General features: G+C 44.9%; 1 protein-coding gene across 1 annotated transcript; it reads left to right on the plus strand.

The window, feature by feature from the left end:
• Positions 1–715: 715 nt before the first annotated feature.
• On the plus strand, positions 716–6,726 carry Pole4 (DNA polymerase epsilon 4, accessory subunit). The gene is made up of 4 exons (XM_057776934.1): positions 716–1,026; positions 1,472–1,556; positions 2,225–2,266; positions 5,494–6,726. Exons 1-4 carry the CDS (start codon positions 814–816, stop codon positions 5,505–5,507), a joined length of 354 nt encoding a protein of 117 aa, XP_057632917.1. The 5' UTR covers positions 716–813; the 3' UTR covers positions 5,508–6,726.
• The last annotated feature ends 8,317 nt before the right edge of the window (positions 6,727–15,043 follow it).

Here is a 15,043-nt window from a genome sequence, read left to right on the forward strand (position 1 = left end):
CTCTTCCCTGTAGACAAGGTTGGCCTCAAACTCAGAGATGGATCTGTTTCTGTTATGTGAGTGCCTGGATTAAAGATGTGCACCACCACCACAGCTCACCAAAGTATTTTCTTAATACCCAGAGGTTATTCTCATTCTCTCAAAGTGTGGTGGGACTGTCCATAACTGTTCAAAAACGGACAGTACCCAAACTCAAGCAGCTAGACGATCCAATGGTTTTCAAAAAGGAGACATTAGTTTTCTCACTCAATTTTTTATTTTTGAAGTTACTTGACATGTATTTAGACATAAATGCAATTAATGTTGATATACCCTACCGAAACACAAATTCATTCAGCCCTCTTTTTTTTTTTTTTTTTTAGGCGTAAGGCGATCGCTGTTCTGATGCAATCCATATTTGAACAATCACAGACACCACAACTTGCTCTCCAAGTCCACACAGTTTTTTGCAGTGGTTACCTCACTCTGGACTGAACTTCTTCCGTTTCTGCGTGCCAAACGTCCCAGTTCATCTAAAACATGTGGTGACCCCAGGCCAGCCCAGAGTTAACCTCCCAGCGCGGACTGGGGCTCCGGTTAGGCATCCGGACTTCCGGCTCTGCCAGGCCACACCCGGCCCCTTCCAGGCTGCAGCCTCCCGGAAGGCCACACCAGACACTAGACCCAGAGAGGGCGTTTCCGGCGCGCCCCGCCTCGTGAGGACCTAGCCACGCCCACTCAGAGGGGCGTGGTCTCCGACCGGCGCGGGAAAAGGGGCCGGCGCCGCGTGTGCGCGCTCAGCCGGCGATCGCGCGCAGCACGTTCGGGGTGGGGATGGCGGCGGCGGCGGCGGCTGGGAGCGGGACGCCCAGAGAGGAGGAGGCCCCCGGAGGAGAGGCCGCGGCTACGCAGGCACAAGCCCCGACGACTGCACCCGGGGCTCGGCTCTCCAGGCTGCCTCTGGCCAGAGTGAAGGCTCTGGTGAAGGCGGACCCTGACGTCACGCTCGCGGGACAGGAAGCCATCTTTATCCTGGCGCGTGCCGCGGTGCGGCGGGAAAGCAAGGGCGCCGGGGTCGGGGGGCGTGGCGCGAGGGGGCGTGGCTCGGGGCGTGGCCTGGCGGGCCCAGGTGTGCCCACCTGACTTGTCAAGAGGCCTGGGAAGGCGGTTGCAGGGCCTTTTGAGTTTGTTGGCCACTCGCCTCTTAACGAGGGCTCTCTCAACTTTAGTGTGCGTCTCCGGTGGCTCACGTAGAACCCACAGTGATTGAGTGGGGTGGATTCATAACTATCAGCAGGAGGAGGATGAACCGGCTAGTCTATTAGGGAAAGGAATAGCAGAAGTATCTTCATGAAGTTAAGGGCAGCCTTAGCTTCTAGAACTTTCCTATATGATAGAATCGCTCTCACCCTTCGTGCTCCGCTTATACACAAGATCAGCCCTCCCTCCTCCCAGAATCAACTAATCTTTCCTCTGCTTGTTTGCTTCGCAGGAACTGTTCGTGGAGACTATCGCGAAGGATGCTTACTGCTGTGCGCAACAAGGAAAGAGGAAAACCCTCCAGAGGAGAGATTTGGGTAAAGTCCCTGGGGTTCCTCAAGGTGGACACGGGGACCATGGGCTAGGTTGGCTTTTTTTCTTGGTTCGTTCGTTTTAGTTTTTCGAGACAGGGTATCTCCGTGTAATAACGCCTAGCTAGAACTTTGCTCTGTAGACCAGGCTTGTCTGGAACTCACAGAGGTCCACCTGCCTCTGCTTCTGAGTGCTGGGATTAAAGGCATGCGCCACCACTCCCTGCTGGCTAGACTTTCTTACACCTGCTTCACAAGGCATCACAGGCCTGGGGAAGTTTGGGTTTTGATTTATTCATCTAGCTGGCAACCCTTGCACATGTGTAAGCTTTTACAGCTTTTACAGACCGTATTTCTCACTTCTGTCTTGCCAAACTCTTTTTTTTTTTAGAAAGAGTAACTTTAGAGTGGAGAGAAAAGTGGATTTAGGTACTAAACAGGACTGTAGGAGGTCTTACTAGAGAGTGTTTGTGTGGGCTTTTATAGAGACAGTTAATACGTAAGAATTAATAGTGTAAAAATGGATCTCACAACATCAAGGGATATATTTTATAATAATGTCATTTGCATAAAACCCCATATCTTTATGCAAATAAAGGTTGTGGACTGTATAGTTTTGGGTCTGAGGTCCAAATGCCAAGAGCTAATCAATATTCCCTTTTCTTGTGTTTCAGATAATGCAATAGAAGCTGTGGATGAATTTGCTTTTCTAGAAGGTGAGTTCACCGTTAGCACAGATCTTTTCCCTGCAGGTGATGTGAGTTCAAACCTTACAGAAACAGATGCCTGCTTTTCCTCTGTACATGGAAACAGTTTTCCCTGCTTCCTATTTTTAGGAAAAAAAAAAGAAACATTTTCCATTCTTGGGAGTTAGAGAATTCAGGGAAGTTGCTAGCTTAAAAGGAGAAGGGGAGTATAAAAACACTGGCGGAGTTAGCAGGATTTAGAGTTTGAATCTTACGTAAATCTCCATCCCTAAATATCAGCCTTGCCCCTTGTCATAATGTTAGGAATTAGAAACAATTTGTAGATTTTTTTAAAGATTAATTTTTATTTATGTGTCTGTGTTTTTGTTTGAGTATATGATATGCCACATGTGTGCAGGTACCCATAGGGTCAGAAGCGGGCATCCAATCCCCTGGAGCTGGAGTTACAGGTTGTTGTGAGGTGCTGGGAACTCAACTTCGATCCTCTGGAGGAGCAGCAACACTCTAATCACCGAGTGATCTCTCCATCCTCAGTTCCTAACTTTTAAAGAGGGGCTCCTGTAGCTCAGCACCGTGAACTTAGCTTCAAATGACCTTGAGTTCCTTTTCTTCATCACCTCCCATGTGGCAGTAAATAATAATAATAATAATAATAATAATAATAATAATAATAATATAATGATCTGATGCTCTTTACTCTTCACTCTGCTCTGCCTCTCTGTGTCAGCCTGTGTCCTGACACTCTATATGTTCTTTTCAAATGTCTTCTAAGATCCCTTCCCAATGGCTGCTTCAAGTCTAGATTTTGGAGAATTCTCTTTAAGTTGTAGATCTTTGTCTTTCTACCTATTTGTCTTAAAAGTAACTTCAGTTAATGGTCATAGACCAGTGTATGGTCATTCTTGGCAGTATTCTGTATATGCTTGAAGAGAATATTCTAGTTGCTAGGTCCAAGGCCAAGGGATACTGTGCAGATATTCTGGTTTTTTTTTTTTGGTTTTTCGAGACAGGGTTTCTCTGTGGCTTTGGAGCCTGTCCTGGAACTAGCTCTTGTAGACCAGGCTGGTCTCGAACTCACAGAGATCCGCCTACCTCTGCCTCCCAAGTGCTGGGATTAAAGGCGTGCGCCACCACTGCCCAGCAGATATTCTGTTTTGTTTACTTATTTTATTGGTTACCAAGTAAGAATTGCCTGTTAAATTCTTCAGTCACAACTACAAGTTATTTTTCACTTACAATTCTGTTTCTTTTTTTATGTAAGACCATGTGGTTAGGTTTGTAAAAGTTCAATATTATATTGTTTGTGACAATATTTAATTTATAGATTGACTGTTGTTGTTTCTAGTAGTGATTTTGAGGCTCCCGCTTACAGGGTGTTATTCCACCTTCCCATTTGGACAGACTCTGAGGTTTGACTGTTGCTTCCCTCAGCCTGCCAAACAGCCACTCAGCCGTCTCTCAGATTGGCAGATGCCTTCAGGGCCACCACAGCTTTGGAGCTGGCCTGACTTTGTGACTTGGCCCTCTCTAGGTTGCAGGTTTGTGTGATGATTCGTTTTCAATTAGTGAGAAATTTTATTTTTATAATAAGTTTAGCTTTGTTCCTTGCTCTCAACAGAGATTTGTCAAAGTTGCAAGGCATGGTGGCTCATCCTTGTAAATCCCAGACCTTAGGACACTGAGGCAGGAGGATTTTAAATTTGAGGCCAGCCTGTGCTACAAAAGGAACTCCAATCCATCCTAATCAGTGACTTGCTTCCTCAGACAACAACACAAAATCCCAAAGAAATTTATGATTTTTTTAGTTAGAAGTGTCTCTGGTTTGATTTTTTTTCCTAATGTTTAGTTCCCTGAAATATGCTTTATTATATAATTAATAACTTTGGCCTCTCCTTGACTGTGTAGGCTCCTTCAGTGTTTTTCCTGTGCCAACATGGGAGGGGAATGAGGCTTCTTGGGAAGCTGTGTCTGGAAAGCGGTGTGTTGTTGCTCTGCAGCCTTACTCCAGGGTGGATAGAAGAGGCAGTGGATGTCATGCTGAGGCCCTACAAGCCAGAGTCAGCGTGCGCCTGCTGGAGGCTGCTCTGCTTTCCCCAGATAGGCAGGTCACTTGGTTATTTTGAAGAAACTCCTGTGCTTTTTTTCTTCTTTTCCGTATATGTTTAACTCCCTAGCTTCTGCGTACAGGGAGGATTGTAAGAGGGATGTGAGGAGGCAAGCCTGTGTCACGTGGGTCATTAGCTCCTTTCCTCTCAGGTAACTGGGTCTAGCGCAGTGGTTCTCAGCCTTCCTAATGCTGCAGCCCTTTAAGACAGTTCCTCATGCTGTGCTGACCCAACCATAAGATTATTTTTGTTGTGACTTCATAACTAACTTTGTACTGTAATAAATTGTAATTAAATATATTTGGAGATAAGATAAGGGATTGCGACCCATAAATTGAGAACCGCTGGTCTAGGGCCTTCTGCTGGTTCTCGAGTGGGAGATAGTGCCTCTTTCTTGCATCCCCCTCTCTGTCAAGTGGAAGTCTTTTTTGCTCTATTTATAAATACGCTTCAGTGAGATGTTGATCATTCCTTTTCTGTTGTTGAATTTGCCCACCTGCTATTGGATATTGGTTCTCTGTTGTGGATTTATGTCTTTTTAAAAGCTTTTTCTCTTTTGGATAGCATCTCGGAGGGTATGCAGACCTGTGTGCTCAGCTGGCCAGTGTAATCTAGGACCTTCTGAGATTAGAGGGACTGGAGAGATGGCTCAGCAGTTAAGACTACTTTAGCAGAGGCTCCCAGTTCAGTTTCAGTACCCACACTGTGACTTAGCCTTCTGTAACTTCAGCTGCGGGGCATCTTGATGCCTTCTTCTGGTCTAATTGGGCATTGTATATGCACACTCACATACAAAAATACATGTAATTAAAAGGGAATCTTTTCAAATTATAAATGCTTTGCTTAGAGAACTTTTATCAGTTTTTAATGTTCACTGAGTAATGCATCAGTTATTTAGCTCTTCCCCAGCTTTAACTCCAGCCCCGAGTCCAGTTCTGTGCACTGGTAGCTTAGTCCCAAATGACTTCCTTCTCTAATGACATCTCCCCGAGGGTCTTTTGGACCAGTGTTCTTCATTCCTCAGATTGGAACTGCTGTTGCCAGGAACATTCATGTGCTTTAACTTTGCCCAGTGTGTGGCCCCCCCCAGGCTGAGAGACCGTGCTTTACACATTGCCCTTTCTGCTTTAGGTACCTTGGATTGATACGGAGCTGGATGATTTGGTGATCCTTTGCCGCATCCTTCATCTTTCCCTGTGCAAGCCTCAGCTTTGGAGAGAGTCTGTGCGTGCACACAATCTTCTTGTTCTACTTTACCCAAGCTGCAGAGATCTCCACAAAGTCTTCCCTTCCTCAGTCTGTCTTCCACAGCCTGGATGTAGCCTACGCTGCTTGGGGCAGCGATGAGAGGACTGTTCTGCATAAGTGTGGCTCAGTGCGTGAGGAGACCAGAATAAAGGTCTTTGGTCAGCTTCGTTCCTGTGTTTTATGGTCCTGCCTTTGCTCTTGCCCTGTGACCGGAGAACCCTGCCGTCAGGCACAGACTTTTCCTCATCTACCAGCCATCCTGAGTCAACGTTTTTATTAACTTTGTTCTTTCTCAGCATGTCATTGGAATGTGGGTCTATAATTTATGGGGTACCGTAACTCCTCCTTAGGAGTCAAATCAATGTGGTCCTAAGTTTTATTGAAGTATAATTCATGTGTCAAACAATTTAAACTGTAAAGTTCAGTGTTTCTTTAATATTCATAGGTATGTGTAGCGACATTTTGAACATCTTCCTGTGAACAGATTCACATGAGTCTTTTTTGTTTGACAAGATTTAGATTATGTTATTTAAATTTTATCTAAGCTATCATATGTATTTGTACCCTTTCCTTTAAGTTGTGAGATATACATAATATAAAGCTTCCCATTTGAGCTGCTTCCCAGTGTGTTCTCGGTGGCATTGAATATATCAGTGTCGCACAGCCGTCGTCATCCTTCGCCTCCAGAGCTTTGTCGTAACGTTCTCAGCCTGGAACATCAGGTGCATGGAACACTGACTTCCTTTCCCTTTCTCTTCCTGTGCCTGTGTGAGGTGTGGGTGGTGTATATGGAGCACTTAGAATGTTCAGGAAGGCAACAGAAAGCCTTGGCTGGTGCTTCTTACAGTATTCTACAGTGTAGATATCTTTTAATACCAAGTCTGAAGGCTGTTTTCTCTAGAATAATAAACTCAGTTTTGTAACATGTTAAAAATAAACTTTCAGAAAAATACTAGGTTTATAGAAAGTGTGTTTGGGTCCTGCTTACAGAGTCCCCGTGGTTGACATTTCAGTGTTACCAGGAACTGACATTAATGGGTTACTGTTTGTTCAGTTCAGATTTTTATTTGAATTTTACTACTTTCTCATTAGTATCCTTTGTTTTGAGAGCTAATCCAGAGTATTAAATTATTCTTGCTTCTTTTGTCTCCCCAGTCTTTCAAGTTTCTTAGTTTTGTTTTTAATTTGTGTGTGGTTGCACATGCAGGGATCTGCTGTTACGTGGGTTCCAGGGATCAGACTCAGGTCATCAGGCCCGAATGGTTGGGCAGTGAGTGACTGCTTTACCTGCTGTTCCATCTTGCCAGCTCTGTTTCCTTGTCTGTCTATCTGTCTCTTTTTTTTAACTGAGGGTGTGTGCCTGTGCCTATGGGAACAGGAGCAGATTGTAAGTGCCAGTATTTACTTACCGGGACAATGTCACCTGATATGGTTGTGAGGAATTAAATCAGGCTGGTTGGAGGGGCCGCAGCACAACTGAGGCTGTGACAATTTTATTGAGAGCAATCAGACTTTGTATACTTTTATCAGAAACAGAACATAATGGCAATGCCAGGATCAGTACAGTTGTATTGCCAGAATACAATGAAATTTGCAAGCTATACAGGGTTCACAAGATTAATGTCTAAGACCAATTGTCCTGTCAGGTTTCCATGCTTCCTTGGCTTCTGAGGGAACATACAGGGAAACAAAGTGGCCTGCACGCTCTACCGCCTGAGGGAGTGTGCCAGTCTCTCAGGAACTGGAAGGCACACAGTGCTCAGGAGCCACAGAGCTACCCTGAAAACCTGACGACTGCCTCAAGGCAGTTAGACCAGGCCAACTCCGTGGTGCCCTGCGGCAGGTGCTTTTTCTTGGGCCATCTTGTTAGCCCTTTCCTATTATTTTTTATTCCATTGACAGCCTTGACTAATGCTGGCCAAGGACCCTGTAACCTCTTCCCCAGCCCGGTTTATATATTTTTTTTCTGTGACTAGTTAAACCTGTAACTGCATATCATTTTGAGTGTTGCACAATATCTGTGTAAGCCAGAGTTTGGTTGTCTTGTCAGTCATTCCACTTTATTGAGACAGGGTCTCTAAGTTAAACTCCGAACTTGCAATTTGCTAGTCTGATTAATCTAGCCAATTAGCCCTGGTCCCAGCAGCTCCGACCTGCCTCTCTATTGGGCTTATTGGTGGGTTGCCATGCTCACCCAGCGTTTGTATGGGTGTTGGGGATCTGAACTCTGCTTCTCCTGTGGATGCAGCAAATACTTCTACCTGCTGAGCCATCTGCTTTGTCCACATTCCTGAAAAATAAAAATTCCTTATTGATGGCATACTCTTTAAAAATATAAACAGAAAGGGTATTAGATACTGTAACTAGAACAATATGAGTTAGTACATTTGAAATTTCCAGGCACAGTGATGCACGCCTTTGATCTTAGCACTCAGGAGGCAGAGGCCGGCAGATCTGAGTTCAAGGCCAGCCTGCTCTGCAGAATGAGTTTCAGGACAGTTCAGGCTACACAGAGAAACTCTGTCTCGAAATGAATGAATGAATGAATGAATAAATCGATAAATAAACAAGATTAGGTAGATAAAACCATCATATGGGACTAGAGAGCTGGTTCGTGGTTAAGAACACTTGTTGCTCTTACAGAACACACGGGTTGGTTCCCAGTTCCACATAACGACTAAAAGCCATCCCTAACTTTAGTTCCAGGGGATCTGACATGCTCTTCTGACCTCTGTGGACACGTGGTGTGCTTACACACCTGCAGGCAAAACACTCTTACACATAAAATAGGTTACAAAAGCAATGCCCATTATTTTAAAAAGTAGTAGAATTGAGCCAGGCATGGTGGCACACGTCTTTACTCCCAGCAGGCATGAGGCAGAGGCAGGTGGATCTCCAAGTGTGAGGTCAGTCTGGTCTACATAGTGAGACCCTGTCTCAAAAGAAAAAAAGTTAGTATTGAATTCAATTAGGACATTTTAATTTTTGTTTCCTTTCTACTTTTGAGTGCTACATCATGTAAAATGCATGTAAAATCTACATGTAAGTGCATGCAGTCTAACAAGTGTCTTATTTCCTCATCTTTAGACCTCTTTCCCCTGGTGACATGCCTGTGATGTCATATTACAGGCAAAAACAAAACAAACAAGCAAAAAAACAAGCAACAAAAAACAAAATGTAGATTATAATTTAGGTAGACTAGTCAATTGACTTTAAAGTTGATTATCCTGGGGTACCTCAGGAGGCCCCAATACACGTTCCCTGAAAAGCAGCAGCGCTTTCTCTTGGCCAAGGGTAAAAGGATGTCAAAGTCAAGCAGGAGAGAAAAGGTCTTTTTTAACTGTTTCAGGTTTTGTGGATACGGGGAACAATGAGTCAATGCGGGCAGTGTTCTGAGGCTAAGATCAATGGTGGCCTGCATGGATAGACTCTCACTCAGATCTGCCGTAATGACAAGTCGGGAGTTCTCCAGGAAATGATCCTGGTCACTGTGGCCCTAGCATCTGGCTTTGGTGGTGACTTTCTCGGCTGATCTCAGTCTAGTGAGTTTGCCACAGCCCCTTGCCCCACCCCAGCCTTCATGTTCTGTGTAGTGCTTTGTTGCTGGGAGCTCTTGTCCCTGCTGCGTGTGACTTCCAAGTTCTGTTACTGTATTACTGGCGTAAAAGTAAGCAGGCTCTTGAAATATAAACATTTAGTCACTGTCATGGCCAGCAGCGTGTCACTGTGGTTTTAATTTGCATTTATCAAATGCGTTATGCAAATACTTAGTCCCAGTCCCACCACATACATATTTTAATGTCTGCTGAGTAATTCTTACTTGTGTTCCGCTCTGTTGGCGAGTTGACTTAAATGAGGCTCTTGGACTATCAGGACTCCCTGCGTTTTTGCTTATCTTTTTAAGACTGGAGCAGCAGGACTTCCCTTGTCAGGACCTCCTGTGTTCTCAGTGTCACTCGTGGACTAATGGATCAGAAGGGGTTAGGCATTTCCCGTGTGTCTGTCTGTCTGTCTGGCATGCTAGAGTGGAGCTAGATGGAGGAAAACTTGAGTCACTAAAACCCGATGCTGACATTGGAAAGCCCAATTATTATATGTCAGCACCTTTTGTATGCATGTGTGTGTTAGTGCACATAAACATGCTTGCCTGAAGAGGTCAGAGGTGTCAACTGGATCCCCATAGAGCTGGAGTTATAGGCAGCTGTGAGCTGCCTGACATGGTTCTGGGAATCTAACTCCTGTCTTCTGTGAGAGAAGTTTGCTCTTTTAACCACAGAGCTATCTTTCTAACCTCAACATAGCTTTTTTGGGACAAGTTCTCAGATGTCCCAGGATGGCCCCTGAGATTCTGATCCTGCCTTCTCAAGTGCTGGGATCACAGACCACTCCATGTTCATGCTGTGCTGGGGATTAGACCCAGCACCTTGTGCATCCTCAGCCCTGAGGTCTAGTGTTAAAGAGCATCTCATATCAAAGGTTAGAAAACTTTGCAGTCTTATTTTTCATTTGTACTAGAACCAGGGATCTGATGATTCCACTTCACACTAAGTAGCTCAGAGCAGCTCAAATGTAAGGCTTTTTCCCTTTTATGTTTTCTAATTATTGGTTTAGAATGTTCTCTGTCTCATCTTGGGTTTTATATTTCTTTCCTCCTTTCTCATAGAAACTTGTTTTTCTTGAGGAGGTCTTTTTGTTCCATTCTTTTAATTTTGTCAGCTGCAGTGTGTTTGTTTCGAATTTGAAATGATGTTAGCAGAATTCTACGTTTTTAAAGAGGCAAATATTTCTCTTGGTTAATTCTTGTTTGCTTTCTATTGCTGTGATAAAACCCTGACCACAAGCAACTTGGAGGAAGAAAGGGTTTATTTCATCTTATGTTCCCAGGTCCTGGTCCAACATAAAGGGAAATCAAGGAAGGGACCTGAAACCCAGTAGCAAATTCTTGCAGTCTTGCTTCAGGCTCATGCCTAGCTAGGTCTCTTAACCTGCCCAGAGCCTAAGGATGGCACTGCCCACGGTGGGCTGAGCCCCCATATCAGTTAATTGTCAAAGTCATCTTCCATAGATGTGCCCACATACCAAGCTGATCCCGGCAGTTTCTCAATTGAGGCTTTCTTCTCTGATGAGTCCAGAGTGTGTCAAGTTACAGTCAAGTTAACCAGGACAAGATTTGTTAGCATACATGTGGCTCTTCATGTTGTAAAGATTGACACAGCTACAAAACAAGTTTAGCCAGTTTTAGTCATTTAAAAATTTTATTATTTTTAAAGTTTTAAACTTTAAAAAATTTTATTTTTGACAGTTTCCTTTATGCATACAATATACATGCTCATACCCATTATCCTCTCCTTCCACCCCTGAACTCCCCCTTTCCCAAGTAATCCCCCACCCATTTTAATGTCTTGTTTTTTTATTTGTTTGTTTTTTGAGACAGAGTTTCTCTGTCTGGCTTCGGAACTTGCTCTGTGGACCAGGCTGGCCTGAATTCACCTGCCTCTTCCTCTGCTGGGATTAAAGCAGTGGTTCTCAACCAATGGGACAAGATCCTTCAGAGGGTTGGCTAAGACCATCTGCATATCACATATTTACATTGTGATTTGTAACAGTAGCATATTTACAGTTACGAAGTAGCAACAAAAATAATTTTATGGTTGGGGGTGTGGTGGTTTGAATAGGTATGACCTCTATAGACTCATGTGTTTTAATGCTTGGCCCATAAGGCAAGGCACTATTAGGAGGTGTGACTTTGTTCCTGGAGTAGCTGTGGTCTTGTTGGAGGAAATGTGTCAATGTGGAGGCACGCTTTGAGGTCTCATATACTCAAGCTATGCCCAGTATGGGACACAGTCTCTCCTGCTGCCTGTGGATCAAAATGTAGAACTTTCAGCGCCTTCTCCAGCACTGTGTCTGCCTGCATGCCACCATGTTTCCCGCCATGCTGGTAATGGACTCTGTGTTACCTCTGAAACTGCAAGCCAGCCCCAATGAAATGTTTTCCTCTATAAGAGTTACCGTGGTCATGGTGTTTCTTCACAGCAATAGAAACCCTGACTAAGAGAGGAGGTCACCAAAACATACGGACTTTATTAAAGGATCAAAGCATTAGCAAGGTTGGGAAACCTCTGGATTAAAGTCATGAGCCACCACTGCCTGGCTATTTTTTGTGCACACACTTGCTGTGTGTCCATGACTACATTGGCCATGCTTTATCCAGAAGACAATATTTCACAGCACTCTTTCCTAATCTTTTTTTTTTTTTGGTTTTTCGAGACAGGGTTTCTCTGTGGTTTTGGAGCCTGTCCTGGAACTAGCTCTTGTAGACCAGGCTGGTCTCGAACTCACAGAGATCCGCCTGCCTCTGCCTCCCAAGTGCTGGGATTAAAGGCGTGTGCCACCACCGCCCGGCTCTTTCCTAATCTTTAAGTCTTAGAATAATTCCATCCCCCCTTTCTGTGTTGTCTCCTGGGCCTTGGAAGGGGTGGTATAAATGTCCTAAGCAGGACTGAGCACTGAAGAGTCCCTTGTTCTGTCCTTTGAGCAGTGGTCCCTGCATTAACTGTCTCCCACTGCAGAAATTAAGTTTTTACAGCTGAGAGGTAGAAAGCAGTTAGGCTGCCTGTCTTCTTAGCATAGTGAGTTCTCCCCTAGGGTCCATGACCTCCTCCTGCTGTGGACTTTAAACAGTGGATAGTACTGGGTAGGTGTTCATCCCCAAGGAAAGGGCCTGATAGCCAACTAGAGAGGGGATGGCTGTCCCCCAGGCACTTATACCACTATGGCATCTTGTCTGGCAGGTCAGTATTGTTGGGTAATGCCTTTTCTGCCCTGCAGTCTGCATGCCACCTTCCAGTACTATGAATGCCAGTCAGCAGGGAGGAAGCTGCAGTTCCAACTTGATCTATCTGTGTTTCCAGAGTTTGTGGTGTCTTCAGCAATGGGGGTCTTTTTATCTGGTAGGCGACCAAGAGCAATGACTATAGCTTCCATTTTCACATTTTTCTGTTTTTGAGACAAGAGTCTGTGTAAACTTATTTGTTCTGAAATTCACTATACAGACCAGGCTGGCTTCTAGCTCACAGAGATCCACCTGCCTCTGTCTCCTGCATTCTGGGATTAAAAGTGTGAGCCATCATGTCCTGCATCTTCCATTGTTTTGAAAGCCTCTGAGGTCTCCCTGGCTAACAGCTCTTGGGCAGGTATCCCACACCAGGCCCCGGAATTTTTGTTTAATGACCTATGACTTCTGAGAGCAGAATTATATGTTCATGCAGGATGCCAGCCAGGTGTTGAAGCTTATAGAGCTCTTCAAGAAACAGCTTGCTGCCTCCAGGTGAGACACACCCATCTTCCCAGCTGGGAATGTGGAGGTTGGAGAATGAGGAAGGCTAGGCCAGCCTAGGCTATATAGTGAGCCTACGACCAACCTGGGCTACGTGAGGCCCTGTCTCAAAACAAACAAACAACAAACAAGCAAACACACAAATAATGCATGCTGATATGCAGGAACGAATACTGTGCTTGGTTGAGGAGAGTGTGAGACATGTATCATGGTCTCTTTTCTCAGATGCCTATTTTCAAACTGGGTATTTTCTGCCCTCTAGTTTCATGTTCATTAGTGAAGTATTCTGCTTCAGTAATGAAATGAGTCTAACAGATTGCAGCGCCACGTAATTCAGAAGGCTGGGGATGTAGTTCACCAGGTCACGTGCTTGCCTAGTGTGTGTGTGTGTGTGTGTGTGCGCGTGCTTCACTCCTGGCCCTGTATCAAACCGGATGTGGTGGGGGAAACTGCATGATCAGGAGTTTGAAGTTACCCTCAGCAACATAACAAGCTGGGGGCTAGCCTGGGTTTCAGACAAACCAATGAACGAGCAAATGAACGAACGAACGAATGAACCAACCAACCAGCCAACCAAGGTAGTCACTGCAGAATAGCATGGTATATTTTGGAATGGAGAGGAAATACATCATGATTATTTGTTAGGACAGAAAGCAAATGCAACACTGTAATGGGCTTTTGTTAGCTTGGTCTTGTCTTTACTGAGTATTTCAGACTCTCCCGTTGTGAATGTGTGTGGCCTGTGGTAACAGAAGCTCTACATAAGAAATGAGGGTGATTTCTAACTCTCAGAAGGGAAATTCGTGAGCGAAGGCTTGTTGACATGTCAGATACCAAGTCAGCTAACGAGTGTTCCTTCCTGAGAAAAGGCTCATTTTGATGTGCTAATAACCCCAGGTTTCTTAGCCTGAAACACACTCTCAGAGATTATTAATGTCACCCTGAAGGGCCTCTTTGGAGACAACTGGAGAGCTTTTACCTAAGAAAGACAACATGTCTCTTACACTTCCTGTTCCTAATAGAGTCCAGTGTCACAGAGAAAGACTTGTTTTTGAAAAGACATCTATGTCGGTCAGCTCGTGGCGTATTTCCGATGAGCTGGTAACGAAAACATCTCTACCTCATTAGAGAAGATAAATAGAAACTGACCAGGGAGCTCTGGGCTTGCCGTCCTCATCTGACGGTTGGCATACCTACGTGTCATAAAGCAGAGGTCAACAGCCAGCCTTTCAGACAGCCCAAGTCACCATAATGAATTCTCTAAAGATGCTCAAGGTGTCTTCAGGAAATGCGCATCGCTGCGGGACAAATGAAAATTATTCTGAAAAATTATTTCAAAACAATAGGCTGCTGACAGCATTGCTGATTTCTCTCGCCTGCTCTGAGAGACTCTGTGTTTTGTTTTTTGGAATAGTAAAATGCCAGGGCAATGCTGGCTAGGTGTTGAAGGATTATTTCTGGATGCTTCCTCTTTGTACTGTTAGGACATGGTTGCATGCCAAAAGAGAGATACAAAATTAGCTTTTTTCTGAAGGTCACTCTTAATGACTGGCGACGTAAAGTTGTGATTTCATCAAGCAGTCTGTAAAAGTAAAAAGTTGAGGGAGGAGGGAGAGAGGGAGACGAGAGAGAGAGAGAGAGAGAGAGAGAGAGAGAGGGAGGGAGGGAGGGAGGGAGGGAGGGAGGGAGGGAGGGAGAGGGAGAGAGAGAGCGCTTTAAAAACAGAGGTACTTGGACACAAGGTAGGAAGTAGCCCTCCACTGGGGTGACACTGGGGACAGGACCAAGAAAGCAACCATGTCAGCAGGTGAGAGAAAATTGGTGCCAGCATGCAGTAAGGGCCAGTGGGTTCTGATAGCCATATGCACTCATGCCCAGCAGAGCCTGGAGTGTCTCAGTAGATCAGTCCTAGGAGAATTTGGCAAGGGCTCTTCAGCAAACACTGTGTATGTGTGCCTGTGCACACGTGCGTGTGTGTGTGTGTGTGTGTGTGCAAGCATAAGTGCATGCGAGAGTGCACATGTGGAGGCCAAAGGACAACCTTGGGGGTCATTCCACAAGGGCTTGCTTTTCTCATTGGCCCGGGACTGGCCA

This window comes from Chionomys nivalis, chromosome 1 (genome assembly GCF_950005125.1).
Source record: "Chionomys nivalis chromosome 1, mChiNiv1.1, whole genome shotgun sequence".
NCBI lineage: Eukaryota > Metazoa > Chordata > Mammalia > Rodentia > Cricetidae > Chionomys > Chionomys nivalis.